This window comes from Jaculus jaculus, chromosome 17 (assembly GCF_020740685.1).
Source record: "Jaculus jaculus isolate mJacJac1 chromosome 17, mJacJac1.mat.Y.cur, whole genome shotgun sequence".
NCBI lineage: Eukaryota > Metazoa > Chordata > Mammalia > Rodentia > Dipodidae > Jaculus > Jaculus jaculus.
In genome coordinates, this window is record NC_059118.1 from 64,262,225 (window position 1) to 64,287,069 (window position 24,845).

Here is a 24,845-nt window from a genome sequence, read left to right on the forward strand (position 1 = left end):
AGAATTCTGTAAATACTTGAACTTTTGTTATAAAGAGCTTATGGTAGTTGGTCTCATCTGTCTCTTCACCTGTGAGCAATTAGACATTAGGACATAATACGCCACCCTCACCTCCTCTTGTGTTTCATCCACCCAACATTAACTCCACCCAGCAAAGCACACGAGAGCAGAGTCCTTATCTTCAGCCTCATGCACCATTTTTTTCAAAGTGGCATTTGCATTTCTAACCATGTAATGTTATATTTAATTCAGTAAATATTTTTTAAAACAGCATTCATTTCAGTATATCTTCATTATTGGTAATGATTTTCATTCATAATCCATTTCTACAGATGGGAGAAACATTAAACAAGTCAGAGTTTTTTTCTTGTCTGCTCATTAATAAAAATGTTTTAGCCAGCTAGCCTATTTTAATAAAAGAAAAAAAAAACAAGATGCTAGAGGCCTGGGAAAAGCCATTTTTAAAGCATTTTAAAAATTATCTTGCTTATTTATTTATTTGAGAGAGAGGGAGAGAGAAAGGAAGAGGCAGATAGAGAATAGGAACACCAGGGCCTCCAACCACTGCAAATGGACCCTAGACACATGTGCCACCTTGTGCATCTGTCTTATGTGGGTTTTGGGGACTCGAACCTGGGTCCTTGGGCTTCCCACACAAGTGCCTTAACTGCTAAGCCATCTCTCCAGCCCAGCAAAGCCATTTTTTAGAAATTATTGTGAAACCCATCAATTTTTAACTCAAAGTTGTAAGTCTAGGGCTCTGTCAGTGTTCTAAGTAAAAAGAAATTATGTTTTGTCTTGTCTGAGCTGTTCCCTGTGACATCAAATAAATAAAAATATTTTTAGCATTTTGAATATGCCAAGGGCTAAAGGAATGTGTGTTTCCTGGGAGCGATAAAGACATAAAGAATCAGTCTTCTAGAAGGGCTGGTCCTTGACATTCCAGACAAACGCCTGAGCTACATGATCGGTTGAAAGTTGGAGGGCAGCTTTCTCCTCCAGGGCCCCCAAGCCAAGGCAATGCGAGATGGTCGCTCTTATCAAATGACTCCAGGAAACTAGAACAGACCCCGGTCCTCCCCACACATACAGTCTCACTGCCCTACCTCAAATCCTATTGATAAAATAGTGAGCACCTTAAGTCCATTTGTGGCTTTTACATAAAAGAGCTTAGACCTGTGTCTGAGCAGGCCTTGGTGGCAAAGTAAGAAAAGGAAGACCAACATTGTGAAGAGCTCGCAGTGACAGACCCAGAGGATCGCAGTGGTGAGCAGAAGAGGCTGGTGCCCAAAGTCAGCTGTCGCCTGTCTTCAATTATGAGCAAGATAGTCTCCAGAGCAAGACCCCTTTGCAAAATGTGAATTAGTGTTCAGTGGCTCACACTAGAACTCACCAGAAACACAAAGTGAGTGCACTGGTAAGGTCATGGGTGCCAGTTATTGAACTAGAAAGACCATGGGTGAATAAAGGGTGGCAGAAGAAGGTGTGAGCCAGTGATGTCTGCCACCCTTGTTTGGGGTTTGAGGCTAAGATATTTAAAGAACCACCAAACTACCAGATTTGTGTTTGGATTTCCAAGATTGACAGGGAGGTGGATAGGCTTTGTTTAAAAATGCTAAACTATTCTTGAGAGGAATCAAAAAAGGCAGGCCAAGTCATTAATCTTAAAATTGTCAGCTGAATTATTTTCAATGAGCCCTGATGTCTGGCATCCTGGGAGCCAGGGAGGACATTGGATTAAGCTTGATCAGTGGATGCATATGGCAGAAGAAGCGCCCAGGTAATTTATAATCAAACAATAAAAACGAACCCAGGGTGTCGCCGTGAACAGTGTCACACAGGAAAAGCAAGCCCCACAGAGGGCCTGCCCTCTATATTCCTACCTTCCAGTTGGCTTTCTGAACAGGCATCCTTTTTGGTGTGGTTTTTCAAGGGAGGATCTCACTCTATCTCAGGATAGCCTGGAATTCACTATCTTGTCTCAGGCTGGTCTTGAACTCATGGCAATCCTGAGTGCTGGGATTTAAGGTGTGCACCTTTAAGCCTGGCTTTAAAAAAATTCTATTTTTAAAAGGAACATGGTCCCATGAATTAGACTAAGGTAATACTACACTGAGGGCCATAAATTATTATAGCAGTTTTACTAGGTTCCTTTTCCGGCTGGTTTTCTTGGTACCAACTGTAGTTCTAAAGGCCCCACAATGTCACAAGATGTCTTTCCAGTCGTGGGGGGCTGGGGAAGGGCTGAACAAGTCATCTCTCTTCAGTACGGAACATTCTGGAAGTATGGCCAGAGGGGCTTTCTATGTTGGGACGAGAGAAAGTCCACACACACAGATTTCTTCCTACGCCCTGGTGAAGTTTGTTGAATGTGCCCGTGATGGTTCTCTCCCGTAGTTTTGCGATGCCTTGGAATTCCAGCTCGAGTCGTTACCAATTACTTCTCCGCCCATGACAACGATGCCAACTTGCAAATGGACATCTTCCTGGAAGAAGATGGGAACGTGAGCTCCAAACTCACCAAGGACTCCGTGTGGTGAGTCTTTCTCCCGACAGCCCGGTCTGGACCCAGGGCAAGCGCGGTCGCATGCTCGCCGCGGAGCAGCTCTGCTCTTGTTTCCCACTACTGTTTCAAAGATCGTTTCATACCTAACGCAGGGATGCCGACCGTCACAGAATGCTTTGCCTAGTGAATCAGACAGGCTACTGAGCTGGCAGTTTGGGATCCTAGAAGAAATGTCAATTATCTATGGGACAGTAGCCACCAAAACCAGCCATGGACTTGACTAACACACGTACCTAGGCTGTTTTTCTGAACCTTACAAGGTTCAAAGACTATGCTTGATGAGAAACTGGAGGTCAGCATTACGATCTGCTAAGTGTTTCCTGTGTACCATTCTCTGCGTGCACATGATCTGATCTGGGGTCCTGAGCTGTCACATCAGGCGGGTGGTATTCATACCCCTATTTACAGAGGAGAAAATGCAGCCTAGAAAAGTTTCCAAAGGGTTACATATCTGGTAAACTCCTAAGCTGTCTTTATTCTTAGCCTACCTATTTTTATAAATCTATTTTATTTGAGACAGAGAGAGGGAGAAAGAGAGAGAGGAAGAGAGAGAGTGTGTGTGTGTATGGGCATGTCAAGGCCTCTAGCCACTGCAAACAAACTCCAGATGCACTCACCACATGGGTCCTTAGGTTTTGCAGGCAAGTGCCTTAACTGCTAAGCCATCTCTCTAGCCCAAATATGCCTATTTTTAACTCAGCAATATTGGGTCACTCTTTTAATTAGAGAGAGAGAGAGAGAGAGAGAGAGAGAGAGAGAGAGCAAGAAAAGACATATGCAAGGAAAGAAAAACATATCAGGACCTCTAGCCACTGCAAAGGAACTCCAGATGCATATACCACTTTGTGCATCTAGATATACATGGGTACTGGGTCATCACGTTTAGCTCCTCTCCAACCTGGGGTGGCAGTTTGAACTGATGTTGGCCTTGACTGCTTGCCCAGCTTTGGTTCAAAGATCCAGGTGGGAGTGAGATTGGCATGGCTTTAGAACACTGGTCGCATGTTTCTTCCAGTGCCCAGAACGATTGTATTGCAAGCTTCCCCATCCTATGGGGAGTGTGAAATCACAAGGCAATTTTGTTTTTTCTTGAGAACTCCCCAGTCCAGCTAGTCCCCTTAAAAGAAGAAAAATCCCTAGGGTCAAAAATGGAAGGAGGGCTGGAGAGATGGCTTAGCGGTTAAGTGCTTGCCTGTGAAGCCTAAGGACCCTGGTTCAAGGCTCATTTCCCCAGGACCCACGTTAGCCAGATGCACAAGAGGGCGCACATGTCTGGAGTTCGTTTGCAGTGGCTGGAAGCCCTGGCGCACCCATTCCCTCTCTATCTGTCTTTCTCTCCCTCTCTCTCTCTGTCACTTTCAAATAAATAAATAAAAATGAACAACAACAAAAAAAAAATGGAAGGATATTTAGGAAGCTCTGTATGGAAGGAAACAAAGACATAATTTCAGCTATCGCCAGACATTGAACTAGGTAAAATTTCCAGGCCAAAAATGTGTCTCCCATAGTTGTGCTTTACAAGTAATAAAGTTAAAACACTGTCAGTTGTAAAAGTACCCAAATGGGCGTGGTGGATGGTTGTAGGCTCACTTTAAGATGAATTAAAAGTTAGAAACCCCTAGGCGCCCCGTGTTGCAGGCATGGGTCAGTTCCAGGAGCAGTTATTCACTCACTAGGGCCTGTAAATGCCATCGGAGGAGAGGATGGAGTAAGGGGAACTGCTGAAATTCCCCAAACTAGCAGTAACCTGTCACTATGAGTAAAGAATAGAACCTCTCCTTTGAAAGAATGAGCTGACCCAGGGTAAGCAGGAGAGCTTGGGCTAAACAAAGCCTTGCCCCTGGAAACCGAACAGCAATTGAAAGAATCATTTAAGTGCACAGAATTATCAGCTAGCAGCCCTGTGTGTCTGTGGCATGACAAAACCAGGCTGCAATGTCCAGTCCCCCAAAGCCCACTGTGACCGTTGAAATGGCCCAAGGAGAACTGCTTGGCATTCTCGGTTCTGTATTTCTTTCTATACACATACACCCACACACCCACACATGCACACACACACACACACACACACACACACACACACACACACACACAGCCTTTGTAGGCAACTGAAGTCCTTTGGCTACTGACTCAAATATCTCCTATGATAAATCACCATGGAGAATCCCCTGAGCAACCCAGCAAGGCCCTAAACAGAGTTGATACCCTTGCGAGGTGGTTAGATCTTGCTCTTGAACCTTTATCTCTTTTGAGTCCCTATTCCAATTTCTTCTCTCTATTCCTAGTACCATTAACTCCTCCAGGGCCTTTCTTAAAACTCTACCTTAGCACCTGGGGCTCTGCTCCCAGCCTGTACGGACTGTCCCAGGCTCCTTTGCTCCCCCTTGCTGGCTTCTTGGTAGGTGGGAACGTGTGCTGACTAAGCATCTCTCTGGCCATGGCCTATGCTAGCCCAGCTCCGACGTACTGAGGCAGAAGTCTCAGACAATGACTTGGCTCTACCACAGACTAGCTGTGTGACCTTGGGGGAGGCATAACTTCTCTGTGTCTCCTTCTTCCTCTCACATGGAAATGACAAGACCCCCTGCTTCTCCCAGCACAGGGCCAAGTAGAACAGATGCCACATGAACATCAGCTGCTGTGGTGGCCTTCATTATTAGTGGGACAGCTGAACCCTCATGGTGACAATATGTCACAATCTGCCTTGGTATCTTAAAGAAGTCAGAAAACAGAGGTGCCATGCGTCCTAGGATGAGAACTGCTTCTGTCACGCTGAGGGTATTTTTTTGTCATTAATTATTTATTTATTTTTGGATTTTCGAGGTAGGGTCTCAATCTAGCCCAGGCTGACCTGGAATTTACTATGTAGTCTCAGGGTGGCCTTGAACTCACAGCAATCCTCCCACCTCTACCTCCCAAATGCTGGAATTAAAGGTGTGTGCTACCACACCTGGCTGGATCCTGCTTTTTTTACATTTATCTATTACTTTTTATTAATAACTTCCATGATTGTAAATAATATCCCATAGTAATGTCCTCACTCCCCCAAGTTTCCCCTTTGAACCCAGCATCCCTTTTACTTTTTTTTTTAATTTTTATTAACATTTTCCATGATTATAAAATATATCCCATGGTAATTCCCTCCCTCCCCACCCCCACGCTTTCCCATTTGAAATTCCATTCTCCATCATATTACTTCCCCATTACAATCATTGTAATTACATATATACAATATCAACCTATTAAGTATCCTCCTCCCTTCCTTTCTCTACCCTTTATGTCTCTTTTTTACCTTACTGGCCTCTGCTACTAAGTATTTTCATTCACTCTGAGGGTATTTTTAAAGCAGAAAGTAGAAACTTGTCCTTCCAAACACTGGCACACTTAAAAGGCTGCTTTTGTCATAGGAAGCCACAGTCCCTGACAAGGGCACTTCTTATCAAGGGGCTGGGGGGACTCTCCTGGGACACATAGCTACCCTCCATGGCAGGCACTGAGTTCTGTTGTTCCTTGCTGTGTGTCTTTGAGAAAACAATGTCACCTCACTGGGCTTCCAGTTCCTCATCAAAACAATGAGAAGGGTCTTCCCAGCTGCCCTGTTCTGGAGAGGTGGCTATGACTTTAAACAAGGCTATCCTATCCAGGTAAAATTTAGGTTGAACATCTCTAATCCAAAACTGAAATCTGAAATGTTCCAAAACCCAAAACATGAATTCCATGCCTGGCCTCACATGAGGGCCACTGTCAGACATAGATACCATTAAGATATGCTTTCTGGAATTACCTTCAGGTTGTGTGTACAAGGTGTATGTGAACCACAAGTCAATTCTGTGTTTAGATTTTGGTCCCACCCCAAGACATCTTGTCATATATATGTGTATGTTCCAGAAAACTCTGTCCCCAACACATGCACTTTCCGGTACAATATGCTGAACTCATCCTAACCATGGTGGTAGACTAAATTCTAATTAAAGCAATGCTTCTCACTGTAGGATGAAGGGGCTGATCTGAAAAGAGAGGTGGGGGAGAGCTCATTGGTGCTGAACAGAGGCTAAGGTGCCGGTGGGAATGATTTACTAGGTTTCAGCTAACCACTCAGAGGTCAGCTTCTGACAGCAAGCAGCCAAATGAACAAAGCTCCTAGAACAAATCTCCGGAGCAGGTGACCTCCCCAAGCACCCCAGACTTCTTTCCTCAATAGGCTCCATTGAACACAATTCTGGATTCTTATTCCTGCTTCTCTATCTTCTCTCTCTCTTCTCTACCTCTCCTTTTGAATATCCTTCTTTCCTTCTGCCCATCTCTTCAATACTTAGGACCCAAAGGTGACAGTTTGTGATGAACTGATTTGTCCAGTAAGGTCCCAACAGTTCATGGCATCCTCCTCCCCAAGACTCAGCTAAACCTCCAAGTGCCAAAGCCAGGAGCAAGCCTGCCAGAGAGCTTGCTGAGGACTGTGTGAGGGGTGTTGAGCCAAGTGACCATACCTGGACTCCATCCCTTGCTGACTCTTATCTTCCTACTCCCTGGACTGCCACCTCATGTCCACAGCATGGTGGATGTTCCTCTCTGAGAGCACCTGGAGGATGTGCAGTTTGGGGGAAGCGTGACAATGTGGCCAGCTTCATGAAACCCAGGCCCTGAGCTTTACTACTGTTCCAGCAGTAGGAGCAATGTGAAGGTTCCTTGAGGAGGGAGTGTCACCTACTGTAGATGGGCAGGGACAATGACTGCTGTGCTGTGCCTTGCAAGAGTTCAGCTTCACCACTTTATTATACAGAGCTCACTGTAGAAATGGCAGCAATCTTTACAAACAAGGATAATGGCACCTAGTGGGGTCAAGAAACATTTCAGTGGAGGGCCGGCACCTCCTTCTCAGTGCGTTACCTTGTGCCCTTTGGCTGGAATGAGCAGTCTGATTGGATGATTCTGGGTGGAAAAAATGGTGCCCTTCTCTTGCCCGTCTCCATTGGAATGTTGCCCACCCTGGGAAAGCAATATCTGATGTCATTGTTGTTTATTTTTGCCTGTGTGTAGCAGCATGCGGGGAATAGAGCAAGCGCTGAATAAATGACAGTGTTGGGGGAAAAACGTAAAATGCTAATTCAGCTGAACAAATATCATTTCACCCTATTGTGAATCCTCCCTGCACACCACTATGCCCAATCACCAGGCACTCAGGACTCCGAGGGAAATGAGACAGGGTCATAAGGCGGTCATAATGTGCGCAGGCAATCAGGGAGACCGAGGGAGAGATTTTCACCCTCAGCCCGGGGAAGCAGTGCTGCTCCCATGGGAAGTGGCCACGCAGTCAAATCCATTATCCTGCATGCAAGCTTCCGGCTGTGCTGTTCAAAGATGGAAACGTCCTTAGTCCACAGATGAAACCCAGGGGTATGCTGGCAAAGTCCAAGGACCGAGCTGAGACGGCCAGGCATGAATGTGCTTTGGAGACCAGCAGTCAGGGGAGAAGCTGCATCCTCTTCACGTGGGTCGTGACGACGCCGGTCCCGAAACCGTCGCAGCCCTTCCTGTGCAAGTGCTCTGCCCTCCGCGTGCCCCCAGGCTAATGACTCCTGGCTCTGTGCAAACTCAGGAGCACAGGGACCTGCCACTCTCTGGGAATCTGGCTAGCACCCATGCATCCTCATTGCTCCTTCTTCCCCACTGGCTGGGTGCCGCCCCACTCCAGACCTTTCAGAGTCACTCTTGGGACATTCGGTTTTGTTGCTCACTGACCAATGTCTCCACAGTGTCCAGCTTTCAGTCCCTTCCTCCTGCACCCCTTCCACACATTGCCACTCCAGAGGAAGCAAGTCACCCCTCCTGACCATGGCTCTACATAGCACTGTCGACTTCATGATGGGCCAAAAGCAATGTGTAGTAAATCAAAACCAGTTCTGATTTTGAACTTGGGTCTTGCGTGGGGCTGGCGAGGTCTGTGGAATCCTTTCCCATGATCGAGGCTGTAGGAGCAAATCAGAGGTCCGGGTCAACCAGGTGGTCATAAAGGGAAAATGACCCACATGCCACAAAGCACCATGGGCTAAGCTGGGGTGCTTGGTAGGTTAAGAACATTTAATGCTACTTAGATTTAAGTCTACTTAGACATTTTCAGTAGATGGTGATACATGAGGCAGGGTTCTGCAGAGGACCAGAACAGATGGGCTAGACATATATTAGACATAGGGATTCATTAGATTGCCTTACACAATATGGGCAGGGTAGTTCAACAATGGCTGACCACATGCCGGAGAGGCTGCGGGCCTGGTAGCGGCGTGGTCCAAGGAGCTGGCTCCTCTTCAGCCCTAATCCCTTGCTGACAGCCTGGAAGACTCCTGGAGAGTCACTGGCCTCCAGTCCTTGCTGAAAGGCCAAAGAAGCTGGCGTCTGGGGTCGGTGCAGGATGATAGCACCAGGCTGGGTGGGTGTGCCCCAGCACGGAGTGAAGGCGGGCAGGTAGCACCGCTTTCCCCTTGCACCTCTCGATATCTGCTGGGCACCAAGGGCTGCCCACTCTGGGGAAGGGTTAGACCCTCCTGGAAACACATCATGAAATCACCTCGAGTTTTACAGCTTCCAGAATGCTTATTTTACTTTATTTGATTTTATTTAAGAGAAAAAGAGGCAGACACAGACAGAGAGAGAGAGAGAGAATGCGCACACCAAGTCCCCCAGCCACTGCAAATCAACTCCAGACACATGGACCACCTTGTGCATCTGGTTTACATGGGCCCTGGGGAATTGAACCTGGGTCCTTAGGCTTTGCAGGCAAGCACCTTAACTGTTAAGTCATCCTCACCCTCACAGCTCCTCACCTTGAGTTTATTTTTTATTTTATATTTTTTGAGAGAGAGAGAATGGGTGCACCAGGGCCTGTCAGGCCCCTGTGAACAAACTCCAAGCATGCGTGCCCCTTGTGCACATGTGCGACATTGCACACTTGCATCACTTTTGTCTCTGGCTATGCGGGACCTGGAAATTCAAACAAGCCTTCTTAGGCTTTGCAGGCAAGCACCTTAGCAGCTAACCCATCTCTCCAGCCTTTGCCTCAAGATTTTTTTATTGTTAATATTTTTATTTATTTATTTATTTATTTATTTATTTGACAGGGAAAGAGGGAGAGAAAGAGAGAGACAATGGGCATGCCAGGGCCTCCAGCCACTACAAATGAACCCCAGATGTGTGTGCCCCCTTGTGCATCTGGCTAATGGGAAAATCAAACCTGGGTCCTTTGGCTTTGTAGACAAACACCTTAACCACTAAGCCATCCCTCCAGCCTGTTGCCTCGAGTTTTAATCACTATTTTGGAAAACAGAAGGATATGGAAATAAATTCCTAATAAAATAGCATATAAGAAAAGTTCTGAACATAGACTGAACTGCTTAAAGATGTTTGAGGGTATATAAAACTATCCCATGAGGTATCCAAATTGCTGGTTCTTAATGGTTATCCAAGATGTCTGTTTTCTAACATTCCCTTCTTGATCACATTTTTGGCTAAATCATTATGAAAATCAGCAGGAGAGAGACCATGAGATCTGTCATTTGAAGACCAAGATACATACGGCACGCATGGGAGCTTGCTGAAAAGGAGCCTTCCGTTTATTAACCACCTCCAGCTACGAACTACCTCATGGCTGTGGGGCACTCTTGGCATTAGGCTCTGCTCTGTGCGGTGATATATTCAATTCACACAATCCTCTATTAGGCTTCCCAGAAGTTACTATCCTTGGTCATTTATAGGTGAGGAAACAGAGGCACAGAACTTACCCAAGTCTGTAGTGGGCAAATAATAGACTGAATTACAAAACCATGAAGATGAACAGCAAACCCCTTCTTTTTTGCATAATGCCCTTATCGAAAACTAAGATGCATACCGCAAACTCCCTTCATTAACAGAGCACAGTTTGGTAGTTTTAGTGCCTTAAGGCTTTGTGCCTCCATCATGAGTCAGTTTCAGAACATTTTCTTCAACCCAAAGCATGACCTCCTACCTGTTCTCAGTACTTCCCTGCAACTCCCAACAACCACTAGCCTACCCCTTCACTCTGTAGGTATGCCTGTGGCGGTCACTTCCTGCAAATGGAGTCATGCACTATGTGACCTTTCGTGTCTGACCTCATGGCTCATCCATGCGACAGTCTGTGCCAGTGCTTTATTCCTTTCTGTGGATAGACGACATTCCCTGTGTGGATAAAGCAGTTGTACATTTGAATGGCTTCCAATTTTTTCCAATAATAGATAATTCCACTTTGAGCAGCTGTGCTTGCATCTGTGGGAGGTGTGTGTGGCAGGAGTTTCTTACTCCTGCAAATAAATTGCAGTTGCTTGAACCATCATCATCATTATTATTATTATTTTGAGGTAGGGTCTCGCTCTAGTTCACCTGGAATTCACTTTGTAGTCTCAAGCTGGCCTTGAACTCACAGTGATTCTCCTACCTCTGCCTCCCAAGTGCTGGGATTAAAGACGTGTGCCACCACGCCCTGCGTGAGCCACTTTTTGATTCTCCTATCACATGGGGCTGAGGGTCAGACCGTGGCTGGCAGGCTTTGCAAGCAAGTGCTTTTACCTACTGAGCCATTTCTGCAGCCCATTGTAGGTTTGCTTCATTCCTTCGGGTTTATGTAGAGGTAGAAGTGCTTGGTCATGATAACTTTATATTTAACTGGTTGATGAACTGCCAACTGTTTTCCATAACATCTGCACCATTTTCCACTCCTATCAACAGTACATGAGAGAGATTTCCAGTGTCTCCACTTCCTTGCCAACAGTTATCTTTCTCCAGGTTTGTTTTTACAACCACCCTAGTGGGTAAGATGTGCTATCTCACTGTGGATTGAATTTACTTTTCTCTAGTGACTAAGGATGTTGGATAACTTTTCATGCTTTTATTGACTATCTGTGCACTTACTTTGGTAAAATCACTGTTCAAATCCTTATCCCATTGGGATTGGGTCACTTGTCCATATGGGTGTGTCGTGGCTATTATTTACATTTTCTGGATGCAAATAACAATTCCTCACATCGCTAGGCTATCTTTTTCACTTTCTTGATGGTCTCTCTTAAAGCAGGAAAGATTCTAACCTTTATTGAAAAGATTGCTTTTCATGTGCCATTTATACTTTTGTAACATGTATGAAAAAGCATTGTCATGCCAAAGGTCATAAGGATTTGCTTCTCTGTTTTCTTCTGATTTTTCCAGGTTTACATCTTCCATCTAGGTCTATGACTCAGTTTGAATTAACTTTTATATACGGTAGGAAGCTAAAATAGAAGGAAAGCAGAAACTAGGAGGGAAAACAGGTGACATTGAAGTCATTTCCTTGATGGTCCCTACGTGAGCTGCCGCTTTTCTCATGTCTTAAAGATACTTTCTGCCTTCAGTCTTCAACAGTTCCACTACCATGTGGGCACATCTGGGCACATCTTCCTGAACTTCTCTACTTGGGTTTTCCCAACTTCTTCATTGTGTGTAATCCGTGGATGAAGCACTTGCTGAGCAAGTGTAAGTACTTGAGAGTAGACAGACAGAAAGTTACACGTGAAATTAACACAACAGGAAAAGAAACAGGAATAAACGGTAAATAAAATTTTGCTTAGTCATGATCTGATTAATCATAAGTTCTGCTTAAGAGAAAGGCATCCTGTACACCATTCAGAGGTTTCTAGAACAATTAGAAGCTTCTTATGGGCCTTCAAGCCTAATTTCTTTTGATGAATTTTTTTTCCTTTTTTAAATTTTATTTTGTACTCAGTGAGTATAGTCAAGTTGGTACCATTGTTAACTTCCTCCCTGTCCTCCCCCCTCCACAGGGACCCTCCTTGTTGGGGTATATGGGTTGTGCATTGTGGGGTTAGCCTTTAGTTTTGGATAGGAGGAAATGTCTCTGCGTGTCATGACTCAATGTGTGGCTCTGACATTCTTTCTGGCCCCTCTTCCACAAATTTCCCTGAGCCATGTTGGATTCAAATTAAGTTTGCTTCTGTGTTGAGATTTTGGGCACCTCTGTGTCTCTGGATATCTGGTTTGGTAGGGGCTGATTATTTTCTGTGTCTATCTCCTTCACTGTTGTGCTGGTTCCTGGTTTGCCAAACAGCATTCTTGCATGATTCCCCAGTTATTCTTAGTTTCATCTGGGGCCCTTTTGGAGTATGATGGGGTGGTTCTCCCCTTAGGATCTACATCTACCTGAAAAAGAGAAGCAGATCCTCCAATGGAGACTAAAGTTAGCACCAGATAAATGTGATAACCATTGTTATTTAGAGAGAGTTTAGTGGAGAGCGGGTTCATTTTTGGATATGGTTCTGGCTTGTTTTCCAGCTCCAGCTATGGGTTCCATTCCACTGAGCAGATCAGTATCAAATCAAGAGCAATTGGTTTCCCACCATGGCTATGTACCACTGTTGCACTTGTACAAGCATCACATCAGGTTGTTTCTGCTAAGTAGGTTAGACCATGCCTTGCTTGGGAAGATATTGGTCTTTATCCCTCAGTTACTCATGTAACACCTTCCAGTACTAGACATGCTGTCTGGGGACTGACTCTCTTCCAGCTTTCAGCCATGTCACTCCATGATACAGTCCAACAGTGTATGGTGTCTTCAGCAGTAGGGTCTTACCGCTAACCTATGGTGGGTCCTCAAGTGCTCTGACATGAATCTTTCTTCTTTTGGGAGAACTTGTAGGTCTCTGTGATCAAAAGCTCATTGTGGATGATAGCCACCTGCTGGTACAGGGTGTTACAGGTCAGTGCCCAAGAAGAGAAGGAAGAACAGGCTAAGTGACATAGAAGAGATAGAGAGATGAGAGAGAAAAGAGGAGAGAGAGAGAGAGAGAGAGAGAGAGAGAGAGAGAGAGAGAAGCAGAAATATGAGGAGATAATGGACAGTTTTTGTCATACCCTCTCCAGGGCCTTGTGAATCGGGTGATCCCTCTAAGGGCCTTGAGGAGGTTAAACCATCTGGTCTGTCTTTTAGGATGTAGAATTTTTCGGTACCTTTGCCTTTTGGATCCAGTTTTATATCCCCTCTCCCAGCCTCCCCACTCTCCCTATTGTCTGATCCCCGAGATACTCACATCCATCAAAATTGAAAAGGTGATTAAAAAAAAAAAAAAACCCAAATGAAGAGTCCAGGACCAGAAGGCTTCTCAGATGAATTCTACCAAACTTTCATGGAAGAACTGTGCCACACAATTGGAGATTAGGGAAAGCCTCCTAATTCCTTCTATGAAGCTACTATCACCCTAATACCAAAACCAGGCAGAGATGCCACAAGAAAAGAAAACTACCGGTTTATTTCCCTGATGAACTTAGACGCAAAGATCCTGAACAAAATCCTTGTACACCGAATTCAACAACACACCAAATCCATTATCCACCTTGATCAAGTGGGATTCATACCAGGAACGCAGGGGTGGTTCAACATATGGAAATCTGTCAATGTAATATATCACATAAACAAGCTTAAGCACAAAAACTACATGATCATTTCGATAGATGCAGAAAATGACTTTGACAAAATATAACATTACCTCATGATTAAAACATTGGAGAGAATTGGCATGGTTGGTTTATATCTTAACACAATAAAGGCTATATATAAAGCTCCTAAAGCCCAAATAATACTTAATGGAGAGAGACTGGAGGAATTCCCATTAATATCAGGAACAAGACAGGGATGTCCACTCTCACCTCTGCTCTTCAATATATTACTGGAAGTCCTAGCTCAAGCAATAAGACAGGAGAAAGAAATAAAGGGGATACAAATTGGAAAGGAATAAGTCAAGTTAGCCCTATTCACAGATGACATGATTCTATATGTAAGAGACCCGAGAGCCTCCATTCCAAAACTCTTAAAGGTGATAAACTCCTTCAGCAAAGTAGCAGGATACAAAATCAATACACAAAACCAGTAGCCTTTATATAAGCAAATGACAAAGATACAGAGAAAGAAATAAGTGACATCCCATTTTACAGAGAAAGAAATAAGTGACATCTCATTTTAAATAGCAACAAAAATAATAATAAAATACCTTGGTAACATTAACCAAGGCAGTGAAAGATCCATATAATGAAAAAATAAAAACACTCAAAAAAGAAATTGAGGAGCACTTAAGAAAATGGAAAGACCTTCCATGCTCCTGAATAGGCAGAATTAACATTGTGAAAATGGCAATCCTTCCAAAGGCAATCTACAGATTTAATGCAATTCCCATCAAAATCCCAACAGCGTTCTTCACAGAGATAGAAAAATTGATCTCAAAATTCATATGGAAAAGCAAATGACCTCAGATATCCAAGCATATCCTCAGCAAAAGAAACACCTCTGGAGGTATCACAATACCTGATATAAAGTTAGATTACAAAGCCATGGTAATGCAAGCAGCATGGCACTGGCATTAAAAACGGGAGTATAGAACAATAGAATAGAATTGAGGACCCAGACTTTGGGTCAAGTAACTACAGATACTTGATATTTGACAAAGGCCCGAACAATATAGGCTGGAAAATGACAGCATCTTCAACAAATGGTGCTGGACAAACTAAATAAACATATGCAAGAAATTGAAACTGGATCCACACATCTCACCATGCACAACAATCAAATCCAAATGGATCAAAGACCTCAATATAAGACCAGAAACTCAGCTACTAGTGGAAGAAAAGTTAGGAGGAACATTCCATGATTTAAGAATGGGAAAAGACTTACTGAACAAAACCCCAGTAGCACGGGATCTTAAACAATCACTGAACCAATGGGATCTTATGAAGCTGAAAAGTTTCTTCAAAGACAAACATACAATAAGCAGAGCCAATAGATTACCCACTGAATAGGAGAAGATATTTGCTGAAAATCCAACTGACAGAGGCCTAATTTCTAGAATCTACAAAGAACTCAAAAACCTAAACACTAAAAAGTCAAACAACCCACTCATAAAATGGGGCAAGGAACTGGACAGGCAGTTCACAGAGGAAGAAATGCAAATGGCAAACACACACTTAAGGAAATGTTCATCATCCCTAATCATCAGGGAAATGCAAATTAAAACAATTATGAGATTCCACCTTACCCCAGTAAGGATAACAAACATCAAAAATCAAATGCAAACAAATGCTGTGAGGATGTGGAGAAATAAGAACCCTACTCCACTGGTGGCAGGAATGTAAGATGGTAAAACCACTATGGAAAGCAATATGGAGGCTCCTAAAAAAGCTGACTATAGTTACCAACAGACCCAGTTATTCCCTTATTGGGCATATACCCTAAAAGCTCTATACCTCATCTCAGAAAGATTTGCTCAACCATGTTTGTGGCTGCTCAATTCATAATAGCCAAGAGCTGGAATCAACCCAGATGTCCATCACTAGACAAATGGATAACTAAGGTGTGGTGTATCTATAAGATGGAATTCTATAACCCAGTAAGAAAAAAATGACACAATGAAATTTGAAGAAACATGGTTGAACCTGGAACAGGTCATTCTCAGTGAACTTATCCAATCACAGAAAGATAATTGCCACATAGTCTCACTCATCTACAGCACCTAACCTGAATCTACCCAAGATGCTGACATATCTTTTGGTGATTATTAATAAGCCATCTTAAAACCTTTATAAAAGTAAGTGCTGTTGATTGCATTTTTTAATTTTAATTTTTTATTGACAACTTCTATACTAAGATAATAAACCATGATATTTCCCTCCCCCATTTTTCCCTTCACAACTCCACTCTCCATCACATTCCCTCCCTCTCTCCACTGGTCTCTCTTTATTTTGATGTCATTGTCTTTTCCTTCTTTTATGAGGGTTTTGTGAAGGTATTGCTAGACACTGCAAGGTCATGGATATCAAGGCCAATTTCCTCTGGACAGTTGCATTGTAAGGAATGTACCCTTCCTTTGACTCTTACATTCTTTCCACCACCTCTTCCACAATGGACACTGAGCCTTGGAGGGTGAGGTGTTTCAGTGCTGGACACTCCTCAGTCACTTCTTCTCAGCACTATGTTGGCTGTGGGCTCATCCCAGTGGTCATCGCCATCTGAAAAGAGAAGCTTCTCTAACCAGAAGTGAGAGTAGCATTAATATATGAATACGAACATTAAGTGTAGTGCTTTCAAGGCAGTTAGGTGAGAATAATATATGCATCTAGCCAGACAAGAGCAGGCTTTATACGCCTAAGGTTGTTTTATGTATTTATTTATTTATTTATGACAGGCAGACAGAAGGAGTGAGAGAGAAAGACTGAGAATTGGCATGTCAGGGCCTCTAGCCACTGCACATGAACCTCAGACACATGTGCAACCAGGTGCATCTGGCTTATGTGGGGACCTGGAGAATCGAACTTGGGTCCTTAGGCTTCACAGGCATGTGCTTAACCACTAAGTCATCTCTCCAGCCCTAAGGTTGCATTTTTTAAAATAATCCTTTCTAATTATGGAGAACCATGGTCAGAATTTATTACAGAATGCTTTCATACATTCATGGTATATAAGCACATACCTGCAAAGTCCAAACTTCGTTTGCAGTCAGGACGGCAGCCGCGAGCTTACTATGCTGGAGAAATGACCAAGCACAGAATAGGGCTGCGTTTTCAAAAGTGATCTGGCAAAGGATGGGGAACGGCCTTCTGCTCACTGGTGGTACAAGTTAAGGACAAGCAGTACTTTCCCAAGCATTTTTGAGTTTTGTTTTCTGTTGGGTTACTTTGTTAGGACTTGTCTGTGTGTGCCTCATTTGGATAAACTTAGTTTCATCCTGTCACTTCCATTTCATGGCACTACATTAAAACACAGAAACAATGTAGAAAACAGAAAACCTATGTGATCATCCCTTCATTTTCCAAAAATTGTTCTTTCTAAAGCAGCTGCAATTTCTTTTATTTTTATTTATTTATTTGAGAGAGAGAGAGAAAAGCAGAGAGAGGGAGAGAGAGAATGGGCACATCAGGGCATCCAGCCACTACAAACGAACTCCAGACACATGTGCCGCCTTCTGTATCTGACTTTCGTGGGTCCTAGGGAATCAAACCTGGGTCCTTTGGCTTTGCAGGCAAGCATCTTAACTGCTAAGCCATCTCTCTAGCCTCAGTTAGAATTTTCTAAATATTTTTATTTATTTATTTGCAGGGAGAGAAAGAGGGAATGGGTGAGCCAGAGCCTCTTGCCACTTCAAATGAACTCCAGATGCATGTGCCACTTTGTGCACTTGGCTTTCTTTGGGTACTAGGGATTTGAACCAGGGCTGTCAGTCTTTGCAAGAAACTACCTTAACCATGGAGTCATCTCTGCAGCTCAGCAACTGTGATGTTTGTTTGTTTTCCCTTTTTTTGGTCACTTATTTTTGAGAGAGAGAGAGAGAGGGAGGGAGGGACAGAAGGAGCACACCAGGGCTTTCCGACACTGTGAGTGAGCTGCAGATGCGCGTGCCCCTCCTCTAGTGAGTGTGCAACATTGCACGCTTGCGTCACTATGCGTGTAGCCACATGGGACTCGGAGATTCAAATACGATTTCTTAGGCTTTGCAAGGCAAGCACCTTAACCACTCTCTGTTTGTTTTCTTTCTAATGAAGGCTACTGACCCAGAGAGTTCCATAGTGGAATGACAGCTCTCTCAGGGCTAAGGAAGGACCCATTCCCAGGTGACTTTGTAAGTGGACATGTGTTCAGTACGACTCTTCTGTACAGCAGTGGAATTGTGCACTGGTGTTCAGTCAGCATGTCTTCAGAGCCAGTGTCCTTCCTGGTTGGTGGTCACATCCCGTGGCTATTATGCTGAGCCCTCAGGCCCAGGCCCTGTGCACCTCTCCACCCAAGTCTCTGCACAGGAAGGTTAGGTGTTGACTTCTGGGTGAGTGTAGAGAAGCCCTTGCCCTCACGGGGTAAGCTAGAAGAGATAATTGTATTGCTTCTCTCTTGGATGACGGATATTGGTTTCTGTAATCACATCCTTCCCAGAATCCTCCATTCTGCCCCTGGTCTCGGTACTCCAACAGCCCCCAGCACCGGGCAGCTAGCGTGGGAGGTGTCTGTAGCTCCAGCCTCCCTGAGCAAACTCCAGCTGACACGGAATGATTCCTTTCTGCTCTCTTGCTTCACTATCTTTCCTAACTGACAAGGGCTTGATTCCCCTGGATTCCAGCTTTCCTTTCTACTTTGAAATGTCTTGTTGGATAATTCTCAGTCCACTAAAAATCATCCCCACATGGCTCTTTCAACTTCCACAAATTCCTGCTATCATGACGACAGTTTGTTAACCCCTAGGCACGCTATCATTTTTGTCACTGGAACGTCAGCAGAATCAAGGACCCTGGGCTAGCTCCATCTACACTGGACTAGCTCCATCTACACCTAATGTACAGATAATTTTCAAGAATGCATATTTACCACCCCTACCATTTTTGCAATGAAAGATTTCAAACACGGGCTGGAGAGATGGCTTAGGGTTTAAGGCACTTGCCTGCAAAGCCAAAGGACCTCATTTCAATTTCCCAATACCCACATAAGCCAGATACACAAGGTGGCGCATGTACCTGGAACTCATTTGCAGTGGTTGCAGCCTATTCTCTCTCTCTCTCTCTTTCATACTCTACCTCTTTCCCTCTCTCAAATAAATAAATAAAAATTAAATATAAAACTTTACAAAACCATTTAAAGGTGGTTCAAAGTTTCCTTTTCAGAATATTCTCTCCAGCTAAATTGTGCTCTCCCTAGAGCCCATAGAGACTACACAAACAAAATTGCAAACCTGTGCTTCTTTCTCCCTTCTAAGGACTCTTTCTCTGAAACCTTTCTGTACAGCTGGTAAAGGAACTGACCCTGTAGGGTGTTTAAGCAGTTAGCCAAGTTAAAGGCAGGAAAGGACTCCTTCTTAAATTAATCACTTTATTTACTTCATGCAGAATGCCAGGAAGCCTGTGCTTTCTCTGTGCAGCTGGCCTTGTCCCATGGCTGCTGGACCTGGGGTGGGGCCTCACGTTGCTAGAACCACAGCAAAGCCCGTACGATAAAAGCATTCATCTTAGTACTGCGGGAGAAAAGAGTATATGCTTATAATCTAAAACACATCTTTGTTATTTTAAGAATTCAGAGCTGGACGCCAGGGTTCAGGGAATTTTGCAGAGGAGGTGGAAAGAATGTAAGCATCACGGGGTGGGAAGGAATACCCAGAGACATTCCCCGCCCCCCACAATAACTGACTGCTGCTCTCACAACTCATGACCCATAACTCCATGGTGAATACCAACAATATCACTAAGGAGGGCCCTCATGGAGTGCGGGCAAGGAGGAGGGAAATGATGGTACCAATACATGATGTGTTCATATAAAGTTTCTGCTTATTGCAAATAAAAGAATTCAGGGCTGGAGAGATGGCTCTGTGGTAAAAGGCATTTGCTAGCAAAGCTTTCATGCCCAGGTTCAATTTCACAATACCTACATAAAGCCAGATGCACAAACTGGCACATACATCTGGAGTTCACATGTCTGATACACCCATATACTCTCTGTCTGTCTGTCTGTCTGTCTCATATACACACGTACACACACACAAATTAAAAATATTTTTTAAAAATATCCAAACATGCAAAAAGGAAGAGTCATCTATTTTCTAGCCACTCAGAACATTTCTAACATTTTATTAAACATCTTTTTAGGTCTTTGCAAACTCTTTTCATACTGCATGCGTTTTTATTGCTATAAAGTTCCAACCAATGTAGCAGCTTAAAGAAACAGAAACTTGTTTTCAAGCTGTTTCTCTGGCTTAGGAGTTTGGCTGGGACATTTGCCTGAGGACTCAAAAGGGGCCCTTGGCCATCTGTCTGAAGCTCACAGCTCCCTTTCAGCTCCTGTGGGCTTTGACGGGGAGGCTTATTTGATACTTCTCTTCCCTGGCTTGTGCTGTCTTTGACTTCTAGACCCAGGTTTAAAACAATTATTGAGACTTTTCATACAGAACAGACTGTAATGTGACCATATTCTCCTTTCATTACCTTTTCTTGTCCCCCCCCCTTCTTGCCCCCCCACCACTTTTCCCTGAACACCCTCCTCTTTCCAAATAGTGCCTCATCTGTTTTGAAATCTCATTGTTTCTTCCTCCTCTCTGTCCTCCATGTCAAAATGTTGAAGAGCTCCACATTGTGCAGGCCTTAAGGAGGAAGCAGCCTCCACCATGAAGTCATAAAGACACAAGTCACTTCGTGTCCCGAGGGCAGTGTCCCACAGAACTCTCCGCCCTCTGCCTTTCATTCACACCGCTTTCTGCCCTCTCTTCCATGATCTTCTAGAGCCGTGAACAGCATGATAAAGATGTCTCATTTAGTACTGAGCTCTTAACAGCCTCTTATTTTCAGTCCCTTGATGAATCTCGACTCCTTGGAGGAGTTCTCCAAAGAGAAGTTCCCTGGCCAGCGGTGAGAGAGGCACCATTCTACTGCTGCCCCGCCCAAAGTTCGCGAGCCCAGCGGCTGTGGTAGGGATGTCTTAGCCGTGCTGAGCACTCAGCTGTCGCTGACAAGTCCTGGGTCTCCCCAGTTGTCACCAGTTCTACGCAAGCAAGGTTCTCTATTCAAAAGTAAGAACATCAGCAATCCATGGGTATAAACATCAACATTTAGAGGGCGATTTGCTGGATAACATATCCATTTAGACAAGATGCAGTGGTGGTTCGCCCAGGGTCCCCCGGGACTTCCAAGCCACAGGCTTTGGAAGCAGTTTTCAGTGCCAGCTATGATTTCCCTGCCATGGAGCAGGTCTCAAGTCCAATCAGAAATCAGTTGGCTAACCCCAAAACTGACTTGCCACTATGACAACAATGGATATATCTTGCCAAGCTGGTCAACTGTGTAGCTTGTGGGGTCCACTGCTGGTGAGCACTGTGGATGCCTCTTCCGCTCCAGCAGCATGCCTGGCAGTTTCCAGTCTATGTCAGCTAGGTGGCTCCGTTTCAGCCTGGTTTCTCAGTGTCTTACAACCCAAGCATGTGGAGTCTTCCGCAATAGTCAACTCAGTTTTAAGAGTGTCCTTGGACTGTGTGAACCTGCCCTCATAATCTCCCTTCTAAGCAACTCAAAGCCAACAAACTATTAATTTTAATGACAAAATCCTCTGTGGCTCAGAAGGTAACATAATCATGAGAGTAATGACCCATCCTTATGGGGGATTTTGCTTGTACTCAAAGGAAGGGAATTACATAGGTTGAGGGTAAAGAAGTCACTTAAAATTCTACCTCCCAGGCTGGGAGGGATAGCTTGACCATTAAGGCATTTGCCTGCAAAGCCAAAGAACCCCAGGTTCAATTGCCCAAGACCCACATTAGCCAGATGCACAAGGAGGCGTACGCATCTGGAGTTCGTTTGCAGTGGCTGGAGGACCTGGAGTTCCCATTCTCTCTCTCCCTCTTTCTCTGTCAAATAAATAAATATTGTTTAAAAATTCTACCTCCCACACATTCACATATACATAGACAGAAACACAGGGTATATGGGGTTGTGCAGTGTCATGTTGAAAGATGTGTGTGTGATGGACACAACCCCTGCTTACTTTTGCTGTTAGAAGACTTGAGGGTCATTAGTTACTCAGGCGGTCCTGCTTCCGCGTTTCATCCCCACTCCCCCCCCACCCCCGCTTACAAACCGTGGCTGCATGAACATTCTTAGGTACCGCCCTGTGCATCTTCAGCATGGATTCCTGTGTGTCACGTCAAAGCAACTGGGTTTACTAAACAAAAGTAACACAGAGACATCTCAGCACAGTGCGTACCATGGTGCTATTTTTCTAGTAAAGCCTGTTGTGTGGACTTTCCTAAGGAGCTGTGAAAAATAAATATGTATTTACCCCAGATAGAGCACCAAGGACAAACCAAAGAAATGACCCCCCCAAGTGAGGCTTGGTGAACTAACGAGTTTATTGGGATTATTTATAGGAATATGGATAACTCAAAGTTAGTTGCATCATCAAAAAGTCCACCCCAGAATAGGTGATGTCTCAGAAAAGCTCAATCCTTAGAGCTCTCTGCCCAACTTCCAGGGAGTTCCACCAAGGAGAGTGTCCTTGCTCCGACAGCAGCTTATTGCTTTTGTAGGGTTTTGCCTTAGCTTCCTGAGTCGTCCAAGCCTCCCCTTTGGGTGAGAATGTTTCAGTCTGTAGGAAACAGCCACACAACAAAGCCCTCGCCTTTGGTGGAATTCCGGTCCTTTGTACCAACACTGCTGATGTCCACATTCTTGAAAGGAGTCGTAGCATTTATCCCCATCACTGCACAAGGCACCTAGGAATTTCCTTAAAGTGGAGGGAGGTCCTCTCTCGCCCACTGTGTCTCCTGGAAAAAGTTTTCAGTTGGATTAAACAACTCTCAATAAAATTCAACAATTATTGTAACTTCTTTTTATTTATTTGCAAGGAGAGAGAGAATATGAATTGGTAGTCCAGGGCCTCTTGCCACTGCAAACGAAGGCCAGATGCATGTCCTATTTGGATACCGGAAAATGGAGCTGCGGCCAGCAGGTTTGGCAAGCAAGCTCTTTTTAACCACTGAGCCATCTCTCTAGCCCATCAACTTTTATTTTAATTTCTATATTCTTTTTTGTAGAAAAAGGCAATAAGCAAACCACATCATTGTGGAGGGTTATAACAACTTTAGCCTTAGAGAGACATTATACATCCTGACTGTATCAGGAACTCAGTTTTCAAATTAAAGCTCTGAGAAGATGAAAAACTCTGTGTGTGTGTGTGTGTGTGTGTGTGTGTGTGTGTGTGTGTGTGTATGTGTGTGTGTGTGTGTGTAATCATTGTATAAAATAATGGGTTTCATTATGACATTCCTATACAGGATTTAAGGTATTTTTATGATATTCACCCCCTCTATTGCTTTTTAGAGGGTCATTGTACATCCTGACTCTATATCAGGAGCTCAATTTTCAAATGAAAGCTCTGAGAAGATGAAAACCTGTGTGTGAGAGAGCGTAATCATTTTATAAAACAATGGGCTTCATTATGACATTCCTATATAGGATATAATGTATTTTTATCATACCCCCTCTATTACTTTTTCTTATCCTCCTCCCCACTTTTCCTTAATAAATCTCCTTTTTATTTTATTGTCATTTTCCTCCTACATTCTAAATATGAGACACACACACAAAAAAAACACCATCACCAACAGGCAATCCTTGCCTCTTGAGTCTGGCTTATTTCACTTGACAGGATGATTTCCAGTTTTGTCCATTTTTTTATGAAGAAGGTGATTTTGTTCTTTTTGTGGCCATTTGAACCTGCATTGCAGGGCAGGGATGCAGTTCATTCATCTGGCATGTCTAAGGCCCTAGGTTTGACCCCGAGCACTGTGAGCAAAAAGAAAACAACAAAACCTGTGACAAACATGCACCACAACCCATCTGCTGACGGGGACTTGGGTGATTCAGTACCTTGGCGATTTTGTGTGTAACGCTTCAATCAACATAAAACCATGAATCTCTGGAAACCAAACAAACCTGTATAGATTTAACAGCATCTGCCTGGCTAGAAACTTCACAATTTTCCCAAAAACTATAGTGGTTCCCCTCTCATCTGAAGTTTTGCTTTCTGTGGTTTTAGTTACCCGTGCTCAACCATAGCCAGAAAATATTAAATGGAAAATTCCAGAAATAATTCATAAATTTTGAATTGCATTCCATTCTGAGCATCATGATGAAATCTCACACCCTCTCGCTCTGTTCCACCCAGGACGGGAATACCCTGAGACTCCATAGTGAATTCCAGGTCAGCCTGGTCTAGAGTGAGACCCTACCTTGAAAAAAAAAAGGGGGGAGAGAGAGAGAGAGAGAGAGAGAGAGAGAGAGAGAGAGAGAGAGAGGGAGGAATACACGTGTCATAAAAGCAAATTGGGAAAATGGGAGCCTGTTTTAGGGGAAGGGAGAAAATGGGGATATTGAAGGAAACGCAGCAACAAAAACAAAGTGTTGTGAAAAGTTCATAATAAAACCACTCCTTTGTGTGCTAACTAAAAAGAAAGTGCATCCCTCTACAAACCCATGACAGCACTATAAGATGAAAAATGGGAGGATCCCGAAGCTCTGGGACCAGCTGCTTCGGCTTCCCAGCAGCAAACCAAGAGAGACGCTGTCACAAGTAAGATGGAGGAGAGCTCAACACCCAAGGTTGTCCTCTGACTTCTGTAAGTGCACTGCGGCACACATGCCTAGACACACACGAATCATTAATAACAGTATAAACAGAAAGACTTGTGGGTGTAGATGAAGAAGAAGGTTTCCAAATAGC

General features: G+C 44.0%; 1 protein-coding gene across 1 annotated transcript in view; it reads left to right on the forward strand.

Moving 5' to 3' along the window:
- Positions 1-24,845, forward strand: part of F13a1 (coagulation factor XIII A chain) — a 171,592-nt gene that overhangs the window by 97,432 nt on the left and 49,315 nt on the right. The window contains exon 8 of the mRNA XM_004666130.2: positions 2,398-2,536. Coding sequence (XP_004666187.2) covers positions 2,398-2,536 — 139 coding nt within the window. The remainder of the gene's footprint in view (positions 1-2,397; positions 2,537-24,845) is intronic.